Source organism: Heterobasidion irregulare, assembly GCF_000320585.1.
Source record: "Heterobasidion irregulare TC 32-1 unplaced genomic scaffold scaffold_02, whole genome shotgun sequence".
Taxonomy (NCBI): domain Eukaryota; kingdom Fungi; phylum Basidiomycota; class Agaricomycetes; order Russulales; family Bondarzewiaceae; genus Heterobasidion; species Heterobasidion irregulare.
In genome coordinates this window covers 856681-875910 of record NW_009258198.1, presented here as the reverse complement: position 1 = coordinate 875910, position 19230 = coordinate 856681, and the positions used below count along the sequence as shown (strand labels likewise).

The following is a 19230-nucleotide window of genomic DNA, read 5'->3' as shown; positions in this document are numbered from 1 at the left end:
CGTCGTCGACCTCGTCCACGACGGCACCTCAAGGCCAGGCCTCAGGGCCTCTGCGGCGAGAGCTCGAAAAGGTCATCTTTCACGAGGTTGATCGCTTCTATCACGGAAATTTCCTGTACATATTATTCTCTCCGGCTCTGTTTCCGAATCACTATTTCTTCTCATATTGTCCTTCGAACTCGAGCCGTCCTGGTATACAGCCAATTCCAACCAAACTGAGCAGAGTAACTATCTCGATTTCGTACAGATTTCATCCATTGGAACTGACCATTAGCTCTGATGAGACAAACGAAGCATCGAACTCAGCGAAGCATTCGTGGGTGTGCTACTCTGTTTTTCTGCATTGATGTCAGATGGGTAAGGCGATCTCAGTGGTAGAGGCTGAGGGTGCAGTTGTTGAGGGCAAGGTTTCGAATGTATTCTCGGTGGACCAAGTGGAGACTCGGAGGGTTGTTGATGTCGGAGGAGCAGTGCATCAAGCTGGAGAAGGAGCGAGTTGCACACAAGCCTGGACGAATTAAGGTCGTCGACAAGAGATGGGGAGGTAGGCTCGATTCGCGGCGGGCTTCAAGGGCGACCAGTTCGGGACGATCGACGCCCCATGTAAAGCGGCCGCAACAACAGCGAGGCCGCTCGACGAAAGTTTTCTGCTGGAACTCAGAAGTCTAAATGACCAGGCGGGTTTTTAATCAGTCGGGGAGACGCTCAAGGACTGCTCAAGGTGCAGTACCACCCGGCTTCACATAGTCTTCACATACCACCCGGCAGCTATGCTTGACATTGACGCTTATTCGTGTCTGCACGGAAACACGCGCATACATACAGCCAGGCAACCTCGAAGCCAGCACCTATTATGACACTTTTCCGATAAAATGGGCCCAGATCACATGATACGAGGGCACAGAGATCGTACAAGACAAAATCTGTGACTGCCTCCCTCAAGCACGAACTTCACCCTGATTTCGTACAACATCGCGTCCTTCCCTCGACCCTATTCGCTCGACCCTATTCGCTGTTGAATGCGTCTTGATGATCTTCTAGGAGAAAAAACAGCTCGTGTAGGACGTCATGGAACAGCCCGGCGCGTCAGAATAATTTGGGCTCAGTGCAGGCGGCGAATTCGAAGGGGTTCTGAGATGCGGAGGGTCGGAACTAGTCGTCAGTGCGGACGTGTTGATTCTAGACGAGCCTATGTCTGGTGAGCGGCATTCTCTAGTATCAAAGAATTTATCACTGAATTCTCGGCGTAGGTGTGGATCCTTGTCTGTTTCCAAAGTGGCTAGTGTACTCCATGCAGTCGTGCACGACTGAGAGAATCGATAGATCAGCCTGCATACGTCCTTCCCAGAATGAATCTGGTGCGTTGTTAGGCAATCGCTTGTGGAAAGAGGATTGAATTTGAGCCCTTCTTAACTGTTTAGGTTTAGCAGTAATTACGACTATCGGGATGTTCCCGTGCTATTCGCCTTTATTGCAGGATTCGGAGTACTAGGCATCATAGGAGTTGTTTGGTTCAAGGAATGAGAGACGAGATGATGCACCTTTTAAACTTGAGAACTCTCCCTACTGATCCACGTATTTCGTTCCAGTTCGGTATAAATCTTTGCTGGAAAGGGCTGCAATCATCCAGGATTTGCAAAACAAGTACAATACCACTGTGACCATGAGTGGCGTGGCGCGTACGAGACGCAAAGCCACCCTTGCGGCACTTCGTGCCGGGATGATCGTGGTCAACGACCATCAGCCGACTGCACACGCCGATCACGAGGTGGCTGGGCCGAGAAGCGTGGCGAATGTCGGTGGTCAACCGATGGCCACAAAGCCACATTGGTGACCCCCAAGTCTATAAAGCCTCGTCGTTCTCTCCTCTTTCTGTCCACCACTCTCCCTTCCTCCCCACCACCTCCATTACCCTTGTCCTCTCTCATGCGCTCCGGTACTTACTGTCCTCTCCAAGATCTCCTTCATCTGTACAGGTACATCTCATTCACGCCGTTCGCCGTTACTTCCACCACTGAACCTCGACGCACTCCAGGTTATTAGGCACGATCGCCCCAGGCACGACGTCAAGTTCATAGGTACGCCTTATTGACTACTGTTCGTATATCATCGATGCTCGACGCCGCACTAGCAGGCACGATCGCCTTCAAGCACGACAGCAAGTTCAATAGCTACGTTGTATCTTCTGGCGACACTGCTCTGGGATCTGTGGCTTTAGTCTGTGGCATCGGGCTCTATCGTTCTCTGGAGGTGGCTTCGACGTCTGGTTGCTGGTGTGTCTCTTCAACATGTCTAGGTTCTGTCTTGCTTGCTTGCTCTCACTGGTAGTTCTCGTCTCTTATCATTATTTGCTGCGCTTTAGTGTCCTTAGCTGTGTTCTGCTCGCTCTTCGCTGTCTTCTCTGGTCGCTCTGTGTTCTCACCTCTCTGTGCTCTCTCATAGCTGTGTCCTTTTTTCTCCTCGCTCTGGCTTGCTCGCTCTGTTTGACTTGGTCCTTGCTGTCTCCTTCTCTCGCTGTGGCTTTGCTCCTGGTTTCTGGCTTCTCATCTCAATCTTTGCTCGTTTATCTCAGTCTTGTCTCCTTGCTCGTCAATCTTCTCTGCCCTTTCTTCATGCTCGGCGGCCCTAGTCTCTCTCTGCGACCTTCTCGGTCTCTCTTGCTTCTCTCCCTTTCTTGCTTATTTCCCTTTTCTGGTATATCTGGGCGACCTTCTCAGCTCATCCTTGGTCACGAATATCTTGTCAGTGTAAGTACACTTAATCATTCTATTGCTTAGGTCGCGCACCGCCACACACGTCTACTTATAACTGCAAGAGATCGTGTCGCCAGTTAGGGGGCGTCAGCCCCCGGTGAGTCCATCATTCCTCTTTCCGCTGTCGCAAATACTGAGTCGCCCACACGTCTTACATTTCCAGGTACGTCTCCACTCGGCTGTTCATCACGTCTTTCGTCGATGCAACCCTGCTTGCCCCAGTCTGATGTTGTAATGGTTTGACGGTTCCTCTGCTTTTGTCTCTTTTCGCTTGTTCTCTCATCTTTTACAACTGTCTCGGCGCTTGTCTTTCACACCCTCTAGCTTGTCTCTCTTTCCCTACTTGTCACCTTCTGCTCGCTCCTCTTGGCTTGCTCGCTTCGTTTTATATTCTCGTCCTGCTTGTCGTTCTCCCTCCGCTTTTCTTTCTCACTGTGCTTCCCATTCTCATCTCGCTTCCTGCGAATTATCCTTGTCCCTCTGGCCCTTCACTTATGGCGACATTCTCTCTTGACAACCTACCTTCACAAAGGACGATCCTGCAAGAGATGGGATCGTCAACAAGGAGGTTGGCACTCTCTGTAATTTGTCCCTTCAGCATGCAGTTTCCACAGCCCCTGACCGCTCACACGTTCTTTTTCTCTAGTGACACCTGGCCATTGATTCGCCAGTTAATATGCCTACGATTCTGATTGAGGCGGAGGGGTTTGAGCAGACGATGGTCTCATTGCCCACTGTGCTATCAACGACTTTTTTGGCGATGTATATGATAAGATAATTGAACCACTATTGAGTGAACCTTTCCGTACGAACCTGGTGGTTTTCCCTGCATTACACTTTCTTCTGGTGAGATCATAGCTGCTGCCATGTCCCTGGTAGCTTTGTCTTACAGGAGTATAAGCGGATGTCCACATTAGTTCTGCAATAGTTCGCACCAAATGTCCCACATAGTCCCGTTTATATTGCATGGAAATTTCTTCTTATCTGAGACTAAGAACACACAGTACAGCATTCCCTGCATCGTACGTCGCTTCGTATATGAGAGCATCCCGATATTCATCCAGATCTATCCCCTTGGGTCACTTCTTGTTTATTCGCGCCAACACACAATCGGCACGATGATTCTGAGCTCATCAAACCACCTCTGCGGCACGCTCCAGTCGAGATCGACTTCTTGGATAGGAGACCGCGATGTACTGCGCTGTTCGAGTACGCGGGTCAAGAGATCTCGAGTGGATGTAGGTGAGGATTGGAAGTCATGTAAATGTATGGATTCAAGGCTGGGGAAAGGCAAGTGCTCGACAAACGAGTCGGCTGGTGTCTGCTCGGCATCTGTCTTCGTATCCATAGCTGCGCAAAACAATGGTAGAATGGAATCAGTGAGGGAGATGTGCTTCACACCCTGAGCACGTTCGATTGCGCTGCGAAACATCACCAGGTTATGAGGGATGTCTTCAACCAAGGAAAGAATCACAGTTTCTGGGGTGAGCAAAGCTCTTAAGATGTCCCAATCGAACGTCGGTTGTTGGCCGGGTTCATATTCGAGCGTCAAAGAAGATGGCGCCGTGTCTGTTTTGGAAGAGTGATGAGAGTGTTGAGGATTACAATGCAGCCATCCAACAACAGAAATCTGGTGTGAGTATTTATGGCGAGTCATCCGAATGGTACGAAGAGGGGGTACAAGTCTCATTTTCCCGCTTCGCCTCTCAAGAACTGGAAGAAGGGAGTGCCTATATATGTTGGACTGAGGCAAATCGCCTTCATCATCTATTTCTTATGATTTACTTATTGCGTACTTACTTGACGAGCTCGGAGATTGCTGAAGTACTATACAGCTCTTAGCCACTGCGCTTGTAGTTACTGATGCCTTCGGTGTTGGGCTTCCCTCAGTGATCTACACAGACACTGAGGTGAGCCCGCTTCTTCTTAAGACATAGATGTCACTTTTACTTACGCTTCTATCATGTAGTAATACTTCTAGGTACTTACCGATTAAATATACAGTGATCTACACAGACACTGAGTAATACTTCTAGCCCATATCTCAATAGGTTATGGGCCCTGCTGTCCAAGCCATGTCGCTCTCCAATTCAATCACTGTCACTACCATTCCGAAGCTCTCAGAAGATCTGTCAAACTGGCCGATCTACAAGGATCGGGTACAGACAGCCATTGAATCAAAGACAGGGCTGTCGCGACACCTGGCTGGCACTGCTCGGCAACCACGAGAGCCCATGCTTCCTGCCGAAGATGCTAAAGATGATGTTCTAGAAAAGTATGACAAGGCTATTAAGAAGATCGATGAATACAATCAGAGAGAAGCCGCCATCAAGCAGCAGATCTACTCTACAATCCCTGACTCCATCCTCAATTGAATCAAAGGGGAGACAACCGCTAAGGAAGTTTGGATGGCGCTCTGCGATCTTGCAGAGAAGCGGGGAAAGATGGTCGAAATTGACATTTGACGGCATATTCACAATTCTCGATGCCAAGAGGGCAGCAATGTCCGCGCGCACCTCGACACCTTGATCGCACTCCAGAACGAGCTCATTGGCATCGATGCGGCTCTTGGTGACAATGACTTTGTTGCTGTCATTCTCTCCTCTCTCCCAAAGTCCTATGAGTCCATTATTTCAGTAATGACGGCTGCTTCGAGTCTCAATTCGAAGCCCCTTACCCCTTCCGGAATCATTTAGCACCTCATGCAGGAGCATGACCGGCGCAGCATTCAAGGTTGGCTCGAGAAGAAGGCATCGTCTGATGAGATGGTGCTGTATTCACATGGCAGAGGTAAACAAGGAAAAAGGGGACGCGGGAAAGGAAAGAAGGGCAATCAGTCATCGAGTGGCAAGAAGTGTTATAACTGTGGACTTACCAACCACATAGCTGCAGACTGCTTCTGACCCGGCGGTGGGAAGGAAGGCCAATGGCTAGCAGGCATGCATCGGCCAGGCCAACACAAGAAGGGTGCGGACCAGAGTGCGGGGAACTTTGCAGTTGCTGAGGATGCTGAAGATCCCAAATTTGGATTCATGGCGACATTTGACCTTGCGGCACTGATAGCAGGCCCCGACATCTCGTCCATGACATGTGTCCGATGCCTTGACATGGGCGCAAGTCACCACATGTCACCCTATTGAGAAGAATTCACAGACTTTGTCAGTATCCCATTCAAACCCATTTACGCAGCTGACAAACGTACCTTCATAGCAACTGGCCGTGGAAATGTTACAGTCATGCTCCCAAATGGGGACAATATGACTGCTGTGCAGCTGTCCGACATGCTGTATGCGCTGTCAATCGCGATCATGTTGATCTTGTCCAGTTGCATTGACAAGGCTGGATACTCCATTTATCTGAAAGGGGGGATCTGCAGGATCTCCGACCCCTCCGATCATATTGTCACAAGAATTCCGTGGTCAAACAACCTGTACAAAGTTGGCAGTCAAAAATTTGATGCACTAAGAGGGGTTCCCTGGGCTAAAGCTGATTGTGATGGCCCAACGAATAAAGACGACGGCTCGTCTTTGGGCTTGTTCCAAGAAAGGCTGGTCTGTATTGATCTTCTCCTCGAAGAGTTGAAGGAGGTGCTGATTGATCATGTGGTGGTGTTCGTCTGGTACAAACAAGTCCTCTCCAATACAACAGATGACTTCGGAGGGATCCCAACGGATGACTCGATATGCGGCGAGTCCTTGATAGGTTGCAGGCGGTAGAGAATGATAAGAGCGATGAGACGAATCCAGTGCGTCGTCAGACTGAGTATGGTTCTTTAGATCTGACAGAGATCGCGAAGCATGAGCTGAAGGTAGCCAGACGCCGGGCACAGTGCTGAGATCAAGATGTATACAAAGTGAACAAGCTGAGGCTTCTAAGAAGCTCAGCTCTCCTATATATAGTACATGGCTATTTAGGGTGGGACGGACATATGGTCCGTGCTTCTAAATGCTAAGTACCATCAACGATCGATGTGTGTAAGCCGCAGTCATTGTTCGTACTCCGCGGCTCTTTGATGTAACTATATATAGTAAGTATATCAAATGTCTGTCCGCAGCAATATCAAATGGAACCGATCACGATCAACATCAGTCATCATAGCAGAAGAGGAATCATAGTACGTAAGTGTTCATGCATCAGCATGTAAATGGTAGTCAGTCCGAGTCCGAGTCATGCGCATAGCTCATGACCGTGTCCTGAGTCATGTGCCTAGACGCGTGTCAAGTCACAGTCCTAGTTGTTAATAGTTTGAGTCCGAGGAAACACCTGACCTTCCCTTCTGTTCACGTGCTTATGCACGTGTTAGGATGCGGTCCTAACAGGTAGTACATGTATGCGTCTACTAACCGTCGAGAACGGGATGATATATACTATAAGGCCTGTGTTCTTGCTCATTTGTGGGCATCTGATTATCTAGGCCATCTTGATGGTCCTCAGCCTGTGGAAGGGCTTGGATTTTGTTGGTTGCATTACTGTTGTGTACAGCATTGCGATATTATGTGCAACCTGACCGATTTTTGAATCCAAGTGGGCATGTCCCGATGCCGCAGGTGAATCTGCGATGTTTGAACCTGCCACGGGGAATCATGATCAGTATCGAAGAGGGGAAAGAAAGAGGTAAGGAGATGATACACAACGGGACTCTATTGCCATCAAAATACAGACGAACATGGGGCTTACCTTGTGATATTCTAGAGTCTAGCTGTTACGAAACGCCTTGCCTATGCTTACCTATCTTTCTCACCTTCTTGATAAGGACTCGTAGGACCTTTCTCCCGACTATACCTCGCGTCCCCGCTCCATTGATACTTGGTCCGTGCATCTGCTTATACATATTTATAGATACTGTGGCGCAGTGTGGAAGCCTCAGGCTATCCACTTCTGTCCAATCTAAGAACTGCTGTTCACACAGTCTTCTCTGATTGCAAGACACTAGTCTGATCAGCCCCGATCATCCTCTCAAACTCCTTTCCATTATTTGTGGCCTAGGATCCTCTCGTCTCGAACAGCCGTTCGTGACATCTGGATAGCCTCTCCACACACAATCCTACTCCACCTTTTTCTTTGCAGCAGAACACCGGCTAGTTACATACGGCGCTAGGCAGTCCCAAAAGACAAGCGTCCGTCGACCGTAGTAGTTACTATACACTTCGAGCGAACGATTGGATGATTCCACTTCAGTGTGGGTCGTTTCAGGTTGTAGAATACTTCTATCTGGTAATCAACCCAGTGGAGGTACGACTGAAACAATTGCACTCGACGTTACGTACGGTACTATACCAGAAGCAGAAAATACTGTACCCGACCAGGAAGAGCTGCTGTTGCCTTGACCCTCGAACCTTGATCAGGTCGAGACTAGCGCGGGCTCTTTGATCCAACAAGACGACTTCTCAAGGTTCAGGCAGACGCGTAGGACGAGTTCCACACGGAACCGACTACTTGAAACACTCGGACACATTCGTCCATTTCGGACAACCTATCAGAAGGACATCCAAAGGAAACTGGGTTTACGTAGGAGGACAGAACAGCGGAAAAACAGTTGACGCCCCGCTAGTACCCTGGGAAGACAGGAAAGCACCTCTCAGAACCGTTGATTCTCCCACTCGAACGAAACCCGCTCTATCACCAGTCGATATCCCCAAAGAAGATATCGAAAAAACCCCAATTCCTGCAGGAGTCTTAACCCCAGTTGACGAAGAAGACCCGGAACCTGTAGCAGGACCGAGTCAACCGAATCCTAACCCGAACCCACAACCGAACCCTCCACCAACCACAGAAGCTACAGACGATGAAGACGAAATGTCGGACAGAGGAAACAAACCGAAAGACTTCGACGGCACAAGGTCGAAGTATAGAGAATGGATATATGAATGTCACATGTACATTCTCGCCAACCCTACCAAGTACGACACCGATAAGGATAAAATCCTGATGGTATTGTCATACATGAGGGAAGGAACGGTGTCACTCTTCGCCCAGAAATATTATTTCGATAGGGAACTCCGAGAATACAAGGTGACGGAAGTAAGAAAAACATGGGGAACGTTCAAAGACTTCTTGAAAGAATTAGCCGCTGCATTCAAAGATGAAAGCCTCGAGCAGAAGGTGAGGCAGAAGTTATTCACAATGAGAATGGGAAAGCGGTCAGCAGACAAATTTGTCACGGACTACCTCATGACAGCAGGAGAAAGCAGGTTCGACCTCGAATCCACCGTTGACTATTTCCGCCGCGCCATACACCCGGAAATCCTTAAACAGATTTATAGACTCCCAGACATGCCGACAACCATGGACGATTGGGTAAAATACACCCGAAGGTTTGATAACCAGTGGAGAGAGCTGCAGAGCATAAAAAGCTCCGTACCCTCTGCCGCTGTTCGATCCAGCAACCCCTTCCGCTACAACTCATCCAATGCTCCCTCCTCCATGAACAACTCCGTTGTCCCTATGGCCGTAGACTCAGTCCGAACAACCCTCACCGACGAAGAACGCAACCGCCTCAGAATGGAGGGTGGGTGCTTTTATTGTCGCCAGAAAGGACATATGGCAAACCAGTGACCTGTCAGGGGTTCGTCTAGGATATATGAAGGGTCAGCTAGATATGTTCAACAGGGTAGTGGAACGGTGGGGAACCGCTCGGCTCAGACTGGCAGCAGGATGGGAAGCGGAGGAAGCGGCTATGGCCGAACGGTCTCGGCAGGAACTTCAGGCGGTACTCAGGGAGGCACTTCGGCGCAAGGTAGAGGCGTGGCGACGACTAACCCGTTCCAAGCCCGACTCGCAGCTCGCCAGGCCCACGCACCTGGACCGGATGCGCCTGTACGTGAGACGGAGCCTGAGATTAGCCGAGAAGAGATCCAGAGGGTCATCGGGAAGATGAGGTGGGACGAACAGGAAGCACTCCTTCAGGAGTTAAGCGAGATGAGCAAGAAGAAAGAATCGGATTTTTAAATAGGCCTACAGCTCCGGTGTACCGTAGACCTACCCCAGACCCTCCTGTAAAAACATTTGTACGGCTCACAAAGTCCAATCAGAAATCGTCTATGCGAATAAATGTGCATTTAAAACACAGAAAAGGAACCACCAAAGCCCGAGTACTGATCGACTCGGGAGCAGAAGGACTCCTTATCGACAAACAATTCTGCCTAAATAACAACATACCAACGCAGAAAATCGACAAACCTATCCCTGTGTTTAACTTAGATGGAACAGCCAATGACGGAGGAAAAATCACCGACAAAGCTTGCGTACTTATGAGGATAACAAACGAGGAAGGCGACTATCACAACGAACAATGCGAACTACTGGCCGCTAATCTAGGAGGCGAAAACGTGATCCTGGGAACAGACTGGCTGCATGAACACAACCCACAAATTAACTGGGTAAAAAACAGTCTTACGTTTTCAAATTGCGCCACCACGTGTCTAGTCAGCCGACCCAAGTTTACCATACAAGCATTAATGCCTATTCGGCAAAGGAAAAACAGAACGATCGGGTATTCCAGGATAGAAGACAACCCGGAAGAAGACGAAATCGAAGATACCTTCTTTTCCGAATTCTATGAGGAATGGTACTATCAAAACCCACTAGAGATACATCCCCTTGAAGCAATTCACATCGGTTCCATCGGAAACAAATCGCAACAACTGGCAGAAAAGGCGAATAAGGCAAAGACGGAACGACCTATTGAGGAAATTGTTCCGGCATATGTTCTCAAACGATTCGCCAAAATCTTCAGCCAAGAAGCTTCACAGCGACTCCCAGAACACTCACAATGGGATCATAAAATCGATATGAAACCAGGATGGGAACCGACGGGATGTAAACTATACCCGTAAATGGAAGAAGAGGAAGATCAGCTGCACGAAATGCTCCAAGAGCATCTAAAGTGGGGAACCATTCGGGTATCCAAATCGCCACAAGCATCACCCTTTTTCTTCGTAAAAAAGAAGGAAGGAAGCTTACGACCGGTTCAAGACTATCGAAGACTGAACGAATGGACTATAAAGAACAAATACCCGCTACCCTTAATTGATGACGTGATAAGGACCATCGCCAAATCAAAGGCGAGGATCTTCTCCAAGTTCGACGTCAAATGGGGATACAACAATATCCGCATAGCCAAAGGAGATGAATGGAAAACAGCCTTCATGACTAAATTCAGCCTATTCGAATGCCTCGTAATGTTCTTCGGTCTCTGCAACTCACCTGCAACCTTCCAAACAATGATGAACATCATCTTCCATGACCTCATTGTCGCACAGGTCCTGGCGGTCTATATGGATGACATTTTGGTGTTCACAAAGACCATCGAAGAACATAGACGCGTAACAACCCAAGTCATGCAAATACTCCTGGACAACGATCTATTTCTGAAACCTTCCAAATGCACCTTCGAGACGGACACGGTCGAGTACCTTGGATTCATCATCTCCGCGGACAGCATATCCATGGACCCTGTCAAGATTGATGGAATCGCCGCCTGGCCAACTCCGAAGAACCTCAAGGAAGTACAATCCTTCTTGGGCCTTGGAAACTTCTATCGCAGGTTCATCAAAGACTTCGCCGCTACGGCCAGACCCCTCAATGACCTTACAAAGAAAGACGTCATCTGGAAAACCACTCCTTTGTATTAAGCTCTAATTAGTTCTATTTATGCATAATTAAGAACAATTAGGATTAGACATTTTTAGCTTACCCCCCCTCTAAACCTGTTCTAATTAGACAGAATTTTGCTAAATTAGGAGTTATTAGGATTGATTATAACTTCAAATATCGGAAAAATCATAATAAAACAAGCATCACAATTCTCATAGCCTTCTTATAAAGTCATGTCTATTAGAACACTAGTTCAATACCTAAACACAGAATATACCTTATAACAAACTTGCCTTCTGCCAGAGTTGAACCAACAACCTCATGTATACAAGCACTCGGGACAGATGCTCTAGCCACTAAGCCACAAGGTCTAAGATATAAACTTGGTAATCTAAATAAGTAGACATAATATAGGCAACCTCAACATCTCTGATTTTATTCAACATTTATCTTTCCTCTCTCTTATAAATAAATAGGTCAATAAATACCTAAAAAGTCAGGTCTTTCAGGATTTAGTTTAAACACCAGCTAAGAAGATAATAAACCAATGGAAAATCAATAATACACTTTATATAGGATAAAAATAAATTATGGCACTTATACAATTTGGACTGAGAATGTGTAAAACTATGATTAAGTGTAATATTCAATAGGACTCTACTAGTATAGCCAATGCTACCTTAATCTGCAAATTTGATTGAAAACATGATTATAAATAATTAAGATCCAATAAGAGAGAGGGGTTTTCCAAATAGCCACTAGTGAGGTAGAGGGTAGGGACAAGAGTATATGTATGGCATGCCTATATATAAATAAGCACAAGATTGTTGGAGGTGATCTTAATATGCTTAATGCATATATTTCCTATATAGCAGGCAAATATATTATTCTGGCACCACATACCAATATGGCTGTCTTTTCCATAGCCTAATAGCTAGAGGAAAACACCAAGTTTGAGCATCTTCTGTATAACAAGGCAATAAACAATATAAATAGTGCTAAAAATTGTAATATCAATAGTGATGATGATTGTGTGCTGCACAAGACAGTATTAGCCACTATACTAATAGACAAGGTCTATAAGGCTGCATATAGCATATCCCTAAGTCCAACCCACATGTTGTGTCTTATAATGACTAGTAGCAGGCATTGGCTAACAATGACAACTTTAATGATCTTGTGTGCAAGGACAAGGTACCTAGGTCTTCATAGCCTCTTGTGGCAGCTGTCAAGCTGCCAACAAAGTGGCTGAGGGCATCAATTCACATTTCTCTCTTTCTATATCCCTTATAAAAGCAGCTGGAAAGTCAGCAAAAAAGCTACAAGATAATGGTATAGGCATATATGAAGGAGAGTAATATGCTGAAATAGTATAGAATGTGCCACATTTTTACCTTTTCACTGATAGAGCAGTAGTACTTACTATTTTCTACTGATAATTAAAGACTTCTTAGTATAGAATTAGTGCTAATATCATGAAATTAGAAACCAATCCAATGCTCACAATGTGTTGCTCCCAATTAGGAAATTAGACACTTTTAGATACTATTAACACTTTTAGATACTTTTAGACACTATTAGATATAATCCAGAGCTAATACAAGGGGTGTTTTTCTAGATGGTCCCATTTGAGTGGACTCCCGAACGAGACGAAGCATTCCATCAACTAAAGCACTGCTTCACGTCGACTCCCGTCCTTGTTTATCCGGACGGCAACCGCCCCTTCCGTCTTGAGACCGATGCATCCGACTTCGCTTCCGGAGCCATCCTGTCACAAGAAACGCCCAATGATGGATGGCACCCTGTTGCTTACCTATCCAAATCGTTCAACGCGGCCGAGCGGAACTACGACATCTTCGATAAGGAACTACTTGCCATCATACACGCCCTCGATCACTGGTGCGTGTACCTCGAAGGTGTTATGATCACGTTCTATCGGGCCTACACGGCGGTCTATTCCGATACGATCATCACAAATATCAAGCGGCCTCACACAGTGAGGCGTACAAACAAGGTACAGGTAGTAACCTTGGTCATCCACTCCCAACGGATCACCTTATCGTTGGTCGAGTATCACGGGCCTATTGTATTAGCGGGCATGGAACGCCGCCTTATAAATTACTCACACGCAGGGCATGAACCTCCTAGTCTTTCCTGGCCGGAAGGAGACAAACGGAGAAGCACAAGAGTAGTCGTTATTGAGAGAGACGACTTAGAGAATACCTACAGATACATATTCGGTATTCTCACGCCCTACTTCCTAAAGTAGTATAAAAGGCCCATAGAATAGGCTGAGGATCTTCAGTCTATTCTCTTCGTTCCCCTGTATCTTCACATACAGGGATCTTCGTTCACTGTGGTCTTCCTACCACAGCACCCTCATCCACTGTAGTCTTCCTACTACAGTCTTCATTGCTATATCGCAATACACTTCTGGCTCCTGTGCTACACGTACAGTCGAGACCACCGTTCCACACATCCTCCACGAGTGACCTAGGGAAGAACCTCCTACTCTTGGGGTTACCGACGAGCAGTCGTAACACTAGAATAGACTCTTCTGCCCCTACCTTGCTCGCACTAGCTTGCTGCCACACTCTCTCTCATAACCTTCCTCGGTGGGGATAATAGACCCCCATCAAGAAAGCGTTACTGCATACACTCTGGAGCAAGACCTAGGCCAGGAATACCCACCCGGCACTAGACTTATCAATAACCAACTCCGTCACAACAATCGCCCTATCCGGCGCGAAGGGGACTTCTGGGTCTACGAAGACAATAACGGAACTGCCCCTCCGAATTACGATAACTGCTCATACCGAAATGGGCGTTATTACTTCACCCTTGAAGACGGAACAGAAGAAGAGGATATTTGGAACGAAACAGAAGCACAGTGGGAACTAGCCCCACAATACAGGGAACCGGCGCCGGTAATCCCCGAAGACTCGGAGCAAGAGGAAACAACCTCGGAATCAGACTCCGACTCACCAGACCAAACACCGATCAACACCCGAAACGAACCACTCGCCGAAATGTCGGGACAAGCTTCGACTTCTACAAACACCCCTTCCGCGACAGTACAACCCGGAAGAGGAAAAGTCAAACTCCCAGACAATTACACAGGCGACCGCATTGAATCCCAGAAATTCATGCTCCAATGCCTCCTTCTTTTCGCAGCAGAATCCGATCGGTACAAGACCGATCAAGACAAAATATCCCTTGTGCTCTCATGCATGAGATACGGCACGGCGGGAGCTTGGGCGGAGAACTTCCTCCTCAAATCAGTAGGAGCAGATCCACCTACCGATCTAGGCACCTGGAAGGACTTTTTAGCCAAGTTCAAATTACAGTTCAGGGAGACGGGCAAGACCGACAAAGCGCAAAGCGCACTTATGGCCTTCTCCCAAGGACGAATGACGGTTGATGAATACTCCAACCAATTCATTCTCATCGCCGCCGATGCCGACATCTCCGATAAAGAGCAAGTCCCTTACTTCCAACGCGGGCTAGACCCGCGTGTCATGGACAAAATATACGACAAGGAAGTTCAGCCAAAGGATACGATTCAGGACTGGATCAATACAGCCTGCGAAATAGATGGACGACTTCGAGCCAGAACAGCTCAAAAAGCCATCCTCGCCAACTCCACCTCCTTTCGAAGCGATTATCTGAATCGTTTTCATAACCAAATCTCTCCCCGCTACAATTCCACAAACGCCCCTCGCAGAATGAACAACCAAGTCGTTGACATGGACATTGACGCGACACGCAAGCGCAATGCCCTTAGCCAAAAACGGAAATATGACGGCAAGCCTCCAAGCGCCTGTTACCATTGCGGAAAAACAGGACACTGGAATACTGACTGCCCGTCCCGACGCAGAGGCGTTCAACCAACTTGAGGAAACTCGAAGAGACGCATGGGTACGACAGGGAGAAGAGGCCGCGCGGTTGATTTGGAAAGAGAAGACGACGCACCCGCTATGGGAAACCAAGCGGGAATATATCGAGGAATGGAGACAGAGGATGTCCCTCGCAACGACCAGCGGGTACCACAACCTGGTCCTTCGATGGAACGTCCTCACTCTACCTCATCCGGACGACCCCAAACGAACCATGGGCAACGCGCTATGTTACCTAACGGACGACGGGGAGACGGAAGCGTCAGTCATTCTGCTCGAATCGGAGCAGTGCTCGGAGAATTAGGAGAAGATGAAGCCAGAGAAGTAATCTTGGGACACGCGGAGCGTTTTTCCTAACCTCTCCCTCACCAGTGAAGGAGAGAGGTCAAGGACGACCCGAGTTTGATGCCCGCACTTGTATTCGTATCGGAGCAATGAACGACCGTATCATCACCCCCATACGCCTGAACGTGAAAGTATCAAACAGGAGTCAATACGCTGGAGCAAAAGCAACCATCGACTTGGCCTGCGAAGGAGTTATAGTAAACGAAACTTGGGTCAAGAAACATCGTTTCCCCAACCATACACTCAACAACCCCATTCGCGTCCGGAACGTCGATGACACCATTAACAAAGCAGGTCTCATCCGATCCGCCTTGGATGTGAACCTCACCATTCGGGACATCAGTGGACGAACGCATACCGAGCGCGTCCAGATGTTTATCTCCAATCTAGGGAAGGACGACCTTATCCTGGGAACAGATTAGTTGAAATACCACGATCCCTCCATCGAATGGAGGCGACGTGAAGTGCACTTTGATCGGTGCCCCCAGAAATGCCAGCAACCATATGGGTTCACCAGGGCAAGGGAAGAACCGCCATACAGCAGGCGGTTATCAAACGTGGAGCCACGGCATAAACCACGCATCAATGAGCGCGAAAAACAGCGCCTAGAACATCTCCGAAGACTATCGGAAGATGTAGGACTCCGCGACCATAGCGGAACGTTTGGTGTCCAACTACGAGCATACCTCAAAAGGAAATGGCTCCTAAAGGACATAAGGAAATACGCAGAAGAGAAACGCAAGGCTCAAGACAAGCCATCTCTTTCACCAAACGAGGGAGAACCTGATCTCCCAGACAAACCCTCAGGAAAACAGGCCACCTGGGACCCAGTTATTCGGAAACTGGCCCCCGAACCGTCAGGATTTGCCAGCTTCGACCAAGACCTGGAAGACGAAATTATCGTCACCAATCTAAAGGAAAGAGTCCCCAAGGCGCATCACGAATTTTTGGACATCTTTAGCGAACGAAAGTCGCAGCGACTCCCAGAACACACTTACTGGGATCATGCCATTGACTTAAAACCGACCTTCAAACCTCAAGTGCCCAAAATCTACGCCCTGAGCCCAGAAAAACACGACGAATTAGGAAAATTCATCAAGGAACATCTGGAAAGAGGAACTATCCGTCGATCCACCTCGCAAACAGCAGCCCCATTTTTCTTCATAGGAAAAAAAGATGGAAAACTACGCCCGGTACAGGACTATCGCCACTTGAATTCGCACACCATCCCGAATGTGTGCCCCCTTCCACTAATCCAAGAACTACTGGACGTGATAAAAGGGGCCGTCATTTTTAGCAAATTGGATGTGCGATGGGGATACAACAATATACGCATCAAAGAGGGAGATGAGTGGAAGGCGAGCTTCATCACTCCGTTAGGTTCTTACGAACCTACGGTGATGTTTTTCGGCCTAACCAACTCACCAGCCACCTTCCAAGCTATGATGAACATGATCTTCAGGGAGCTCATCACAGCCCGGAAGATAACCGTATATATGGACGACATCCTCGTTTTCTCCAAAACCATGGCGGAACATGTCAAAATCCTAAACCAGGTTTTCCAAATCTTACGCGACAACGATCTATACTTGAAACCCGAAAAATGTGAGTTTTACAAGGAAAAACTCCAATATCTGGGATATACAATTTCAAAAGACCATGTCGCCATGGAGGACTCAAAGGTGGACGCGATAAAAGATTGGCCAATCCCACGCACAGTCCGCGACATCCGCTCCTTCCTGGGCCTAGGGAATTTTTACAGGCGCTTTATTGACAAATTCTCACTCATCGCGCGCCCCCTACATGACCTTACCAAAAAGGACAAGAAATGGAACTGGACTGCAAAATGCCAAGAAGCTTTCGAACGGTTAAAGAAAGCTTTTATCAGTAAACCCGTCCTGAACTATCCAGATCCCATGCACCCATATCGATTAGTAACGGACGCATCACTAATCGCCTATGGAGCTACCCTTCTACAAGAAGGAAAAGATGGCGACTGGCACCCAGTCGCTTTCCTCTCTGGATCGTTCTCACCAGCAGAGCGGAATTACGATGTTCACGACCGGGAACTCTTGGCTATAATAAAAGCATTGGAACACTGGAATCACTACCTCGAAGGCGCGCGACACCCCTTCGAGATTTGGACAGATCATAAAAACCTGGAACATTTCCAAACGGCGCGAGACCTATCACGACGACACGCCCGTTGGAGCCTTTATTTGAGCAGATTCGACTTTACACTCAGCTATAAAGCAGGATCAACAAATCACTCCGATGCTCTGTCCAGGCGTCCAGACCTAAGTGAGGGGGTAGAATCTGACAACAAATCTCAAATTTTACTCCCGGCCAAGCTTTTCAACAAATCCGACGAAACATTGGTAGAACCGTCCCCGACACGGCATATAAAATCCACGGAAATTGCCTCTTCAAACCTCATCTCCCTCATCCGACACTCGAAATCGGAACATGACGCCTTAACAAGAGTAGCTCTTGCAAAACTCTTACGAGTAGGACCACAAGGGATGAGAGGATTATTGGGACATTGGACATATGAGGACGGAATCACCAGACGCAACGGCCACATATGCGTCCCCAAAGACGACGTCATCCGAAGACTCATCGTCAAAACACATCATGATGCACCCGCGGTAGGACACCCGGGTAGAGCAAAAACATTGGAAATGGTGCAACGACACTACTGGTGGCAAAACATGACAAAATTCGTCCATGAATATGTGGATGGATGCGCCATATGCCAATCTACGAAGAATTTGACACACAGGACACACCCACCTATCCACCCTCTGGAAACCACCAACGTTCCCTGGCGATTCATCTCGACGGATTTCGTCACGGACCTACCCGAAAGCAAAGGTTTCGACTCAATTAATGTGGTAGTGGATCAAGGTCTGTCAAAAGGCATAGTCATCACCCCATGCAAGAAAACGATCACGGCAGAAGAAACAACCGTGCTTTTCCAAAATAACGTTTTCAATCGACATGGACTGCCGACCAAAATAGTGTCCGATCGGGGCCCTCAATTCGCGGCCAAATTCACCCGAGAACTCTGGAAACGGCTAGGAATCACCGCCGCTCTCAGCACGGCGTATCATCCCCAAACAGATGGAGAAACGGAACGGGTAAACCAGGAGATCGAACAATTCCTGAGAATGTTCTGCAACTACCATCAGGACAACTGGGTAGACCTTTTGCCGTTCGCCGAATTCTCACATAACACACGGAAACACACAGCCACCGGAAAATCCCCTTTCGAAGTACTATACGGGTTCAATCCCCCCTATTCAGCTGACACGGCGCTGGAGACAAAGGTACCTGCGGTAGCTGAACGCATTAGGACGATCACAGAAGTTCAGGAAGAAGCCGCTGCCAGCTTACAAATAGCCAGCAATTACGCCAAAGACCGGGATCTTCACAGGAAACTTCCCCAATGGGAGGAAGGGGACCAAGTATGGTTAGAAGGAACCCATATTCGAACAACCCATCCTAAGTTCAAGCTCGCCCCTAGGCGATATGGTCCTTTCAAGATACTGGGAAAAGTAGGAACCCTGGCGTACAAACTCCAAATTCCTCCGCAGTGGAAAATCCATCCGGTATTCCACGCCGCAATACTCACTAAATAT

General features: G+C 47.9%; 6 protein-coding genes across 6 annotated transcripts; 4 read left to right on the top strand and 2 right to left on the bottom strand.

Annotated features, from left to right (window-relative positions):
* Positions 1-1019: 1019 nt before the first annotated feature.
* HETIRDRAFT_310367 (uncharacterized protein) lies at positions 1020-1311 on the top strand (the record flags this gene model as incomplete). The annotated part of the gene is made up of 2 exons (XM_009543899.1): positions 1020-1198; positions 1251-1311. 2 exons carry the CDS (start codon positions 1020-1022, stop codon positions 1309-1311), a joined length of 240 nt encoding a protein of 79 aa, XP_009542194.1.
* Positions 1312-1793: 482 nt separating this feature from the next.
* Positions 1794-2834, top strand: HETIRDRAFT_414361 (uncharacterized protein; the record flags this gene model as incomplete). The annotated part of the gene is made up of 5 exons (XM_009543898.1): positions 1794-1976; positions 2036-2078; positions 2132-2273; positions 2372-2747; positions 2778-2834. 5 exons carry the CDS (start codon positions 1794-1796, stop codon positions 2832-2834), a joined length of 801 nt encoding a protein of 266 aa, XP_009542193.1.
* Positions 2835-3843: 1009 nt separating this feature from the next.
* HETIRDRAFT_115341 (uncharacterized protein) lies at positions 3844-6063 on the bottom strand (the record flags this gene model as incomplete). The annotated part of the gene is made up of 10 exons (XM_009543897.1): positions 3844-4322; positions 4554-4647; positions 4708-4761; positions 4861-4899; positions 4955-5020; positions 5270-5370; positions 5431-5524; positions 5629-5854; positions 5876-5886; positions 5956-6063. 10 exons carry the CDS (start codon positions 6061-6063, stop codon positions 3844-3846), a joined length of 1272 nt encoding a protein of 423 aa, XP_009542192.1.
* A 1853-nt stretch (positions 6064-7916) lies between these two features.
* Positions 7917-9701, top strand: HETIRDRAFT_424659 (uncharacterized protein; the record flags this gene model as incomplete). Its single annotated transcript, XM_009543896.1, has 3 exons — positions 7917-7985; positions 8133-9261; positions 9340-9701. The coding sequence occupies 3 exons, from the start codon at positions 7917-7919 to the stop codon at positions 9699-9701; spliced, it is 1560 nt and encodes a 519-aa protein (XP_009542191.1).
* Positions 9702-9793: 92 nt separating this feature from the next.
* On the top strand, positions 9794-10588 carry HETIRDRAFT_311368 (uncharacterized protein; the record flags this gene model as incomplete). The annotated part of the gene is made up of 1 exon (XM_009543895.1): positions 9794-10588. The coding sequence occupies one exon, from the start codon at positions 9794-9796 to the stop codon at positions 10586-10588; it is 795 nt and encodes a 264-aa protein (XP_009542190.1).
* A 528-nt stretch (positions 10589-11116) lies between these two features.
* HETIRDRAFT_310895 (uncharacterized protein) lies at positions 11117-17766 on the bottom strand (the record flags this gene model as incomplete). Its single annotated transcript, XM_009543894.1, has 4 exons — positions 11117-11387; positions 13016-13116; positions 14247-14310; positions 17624-17766. Coding segments are annotated over 4 exons (579 nt in total), but the record flags the coding sequence as incomplete, so codon positions are not given.
* Positions 17767-19230: the final 1464 nt, after the last annotated feature.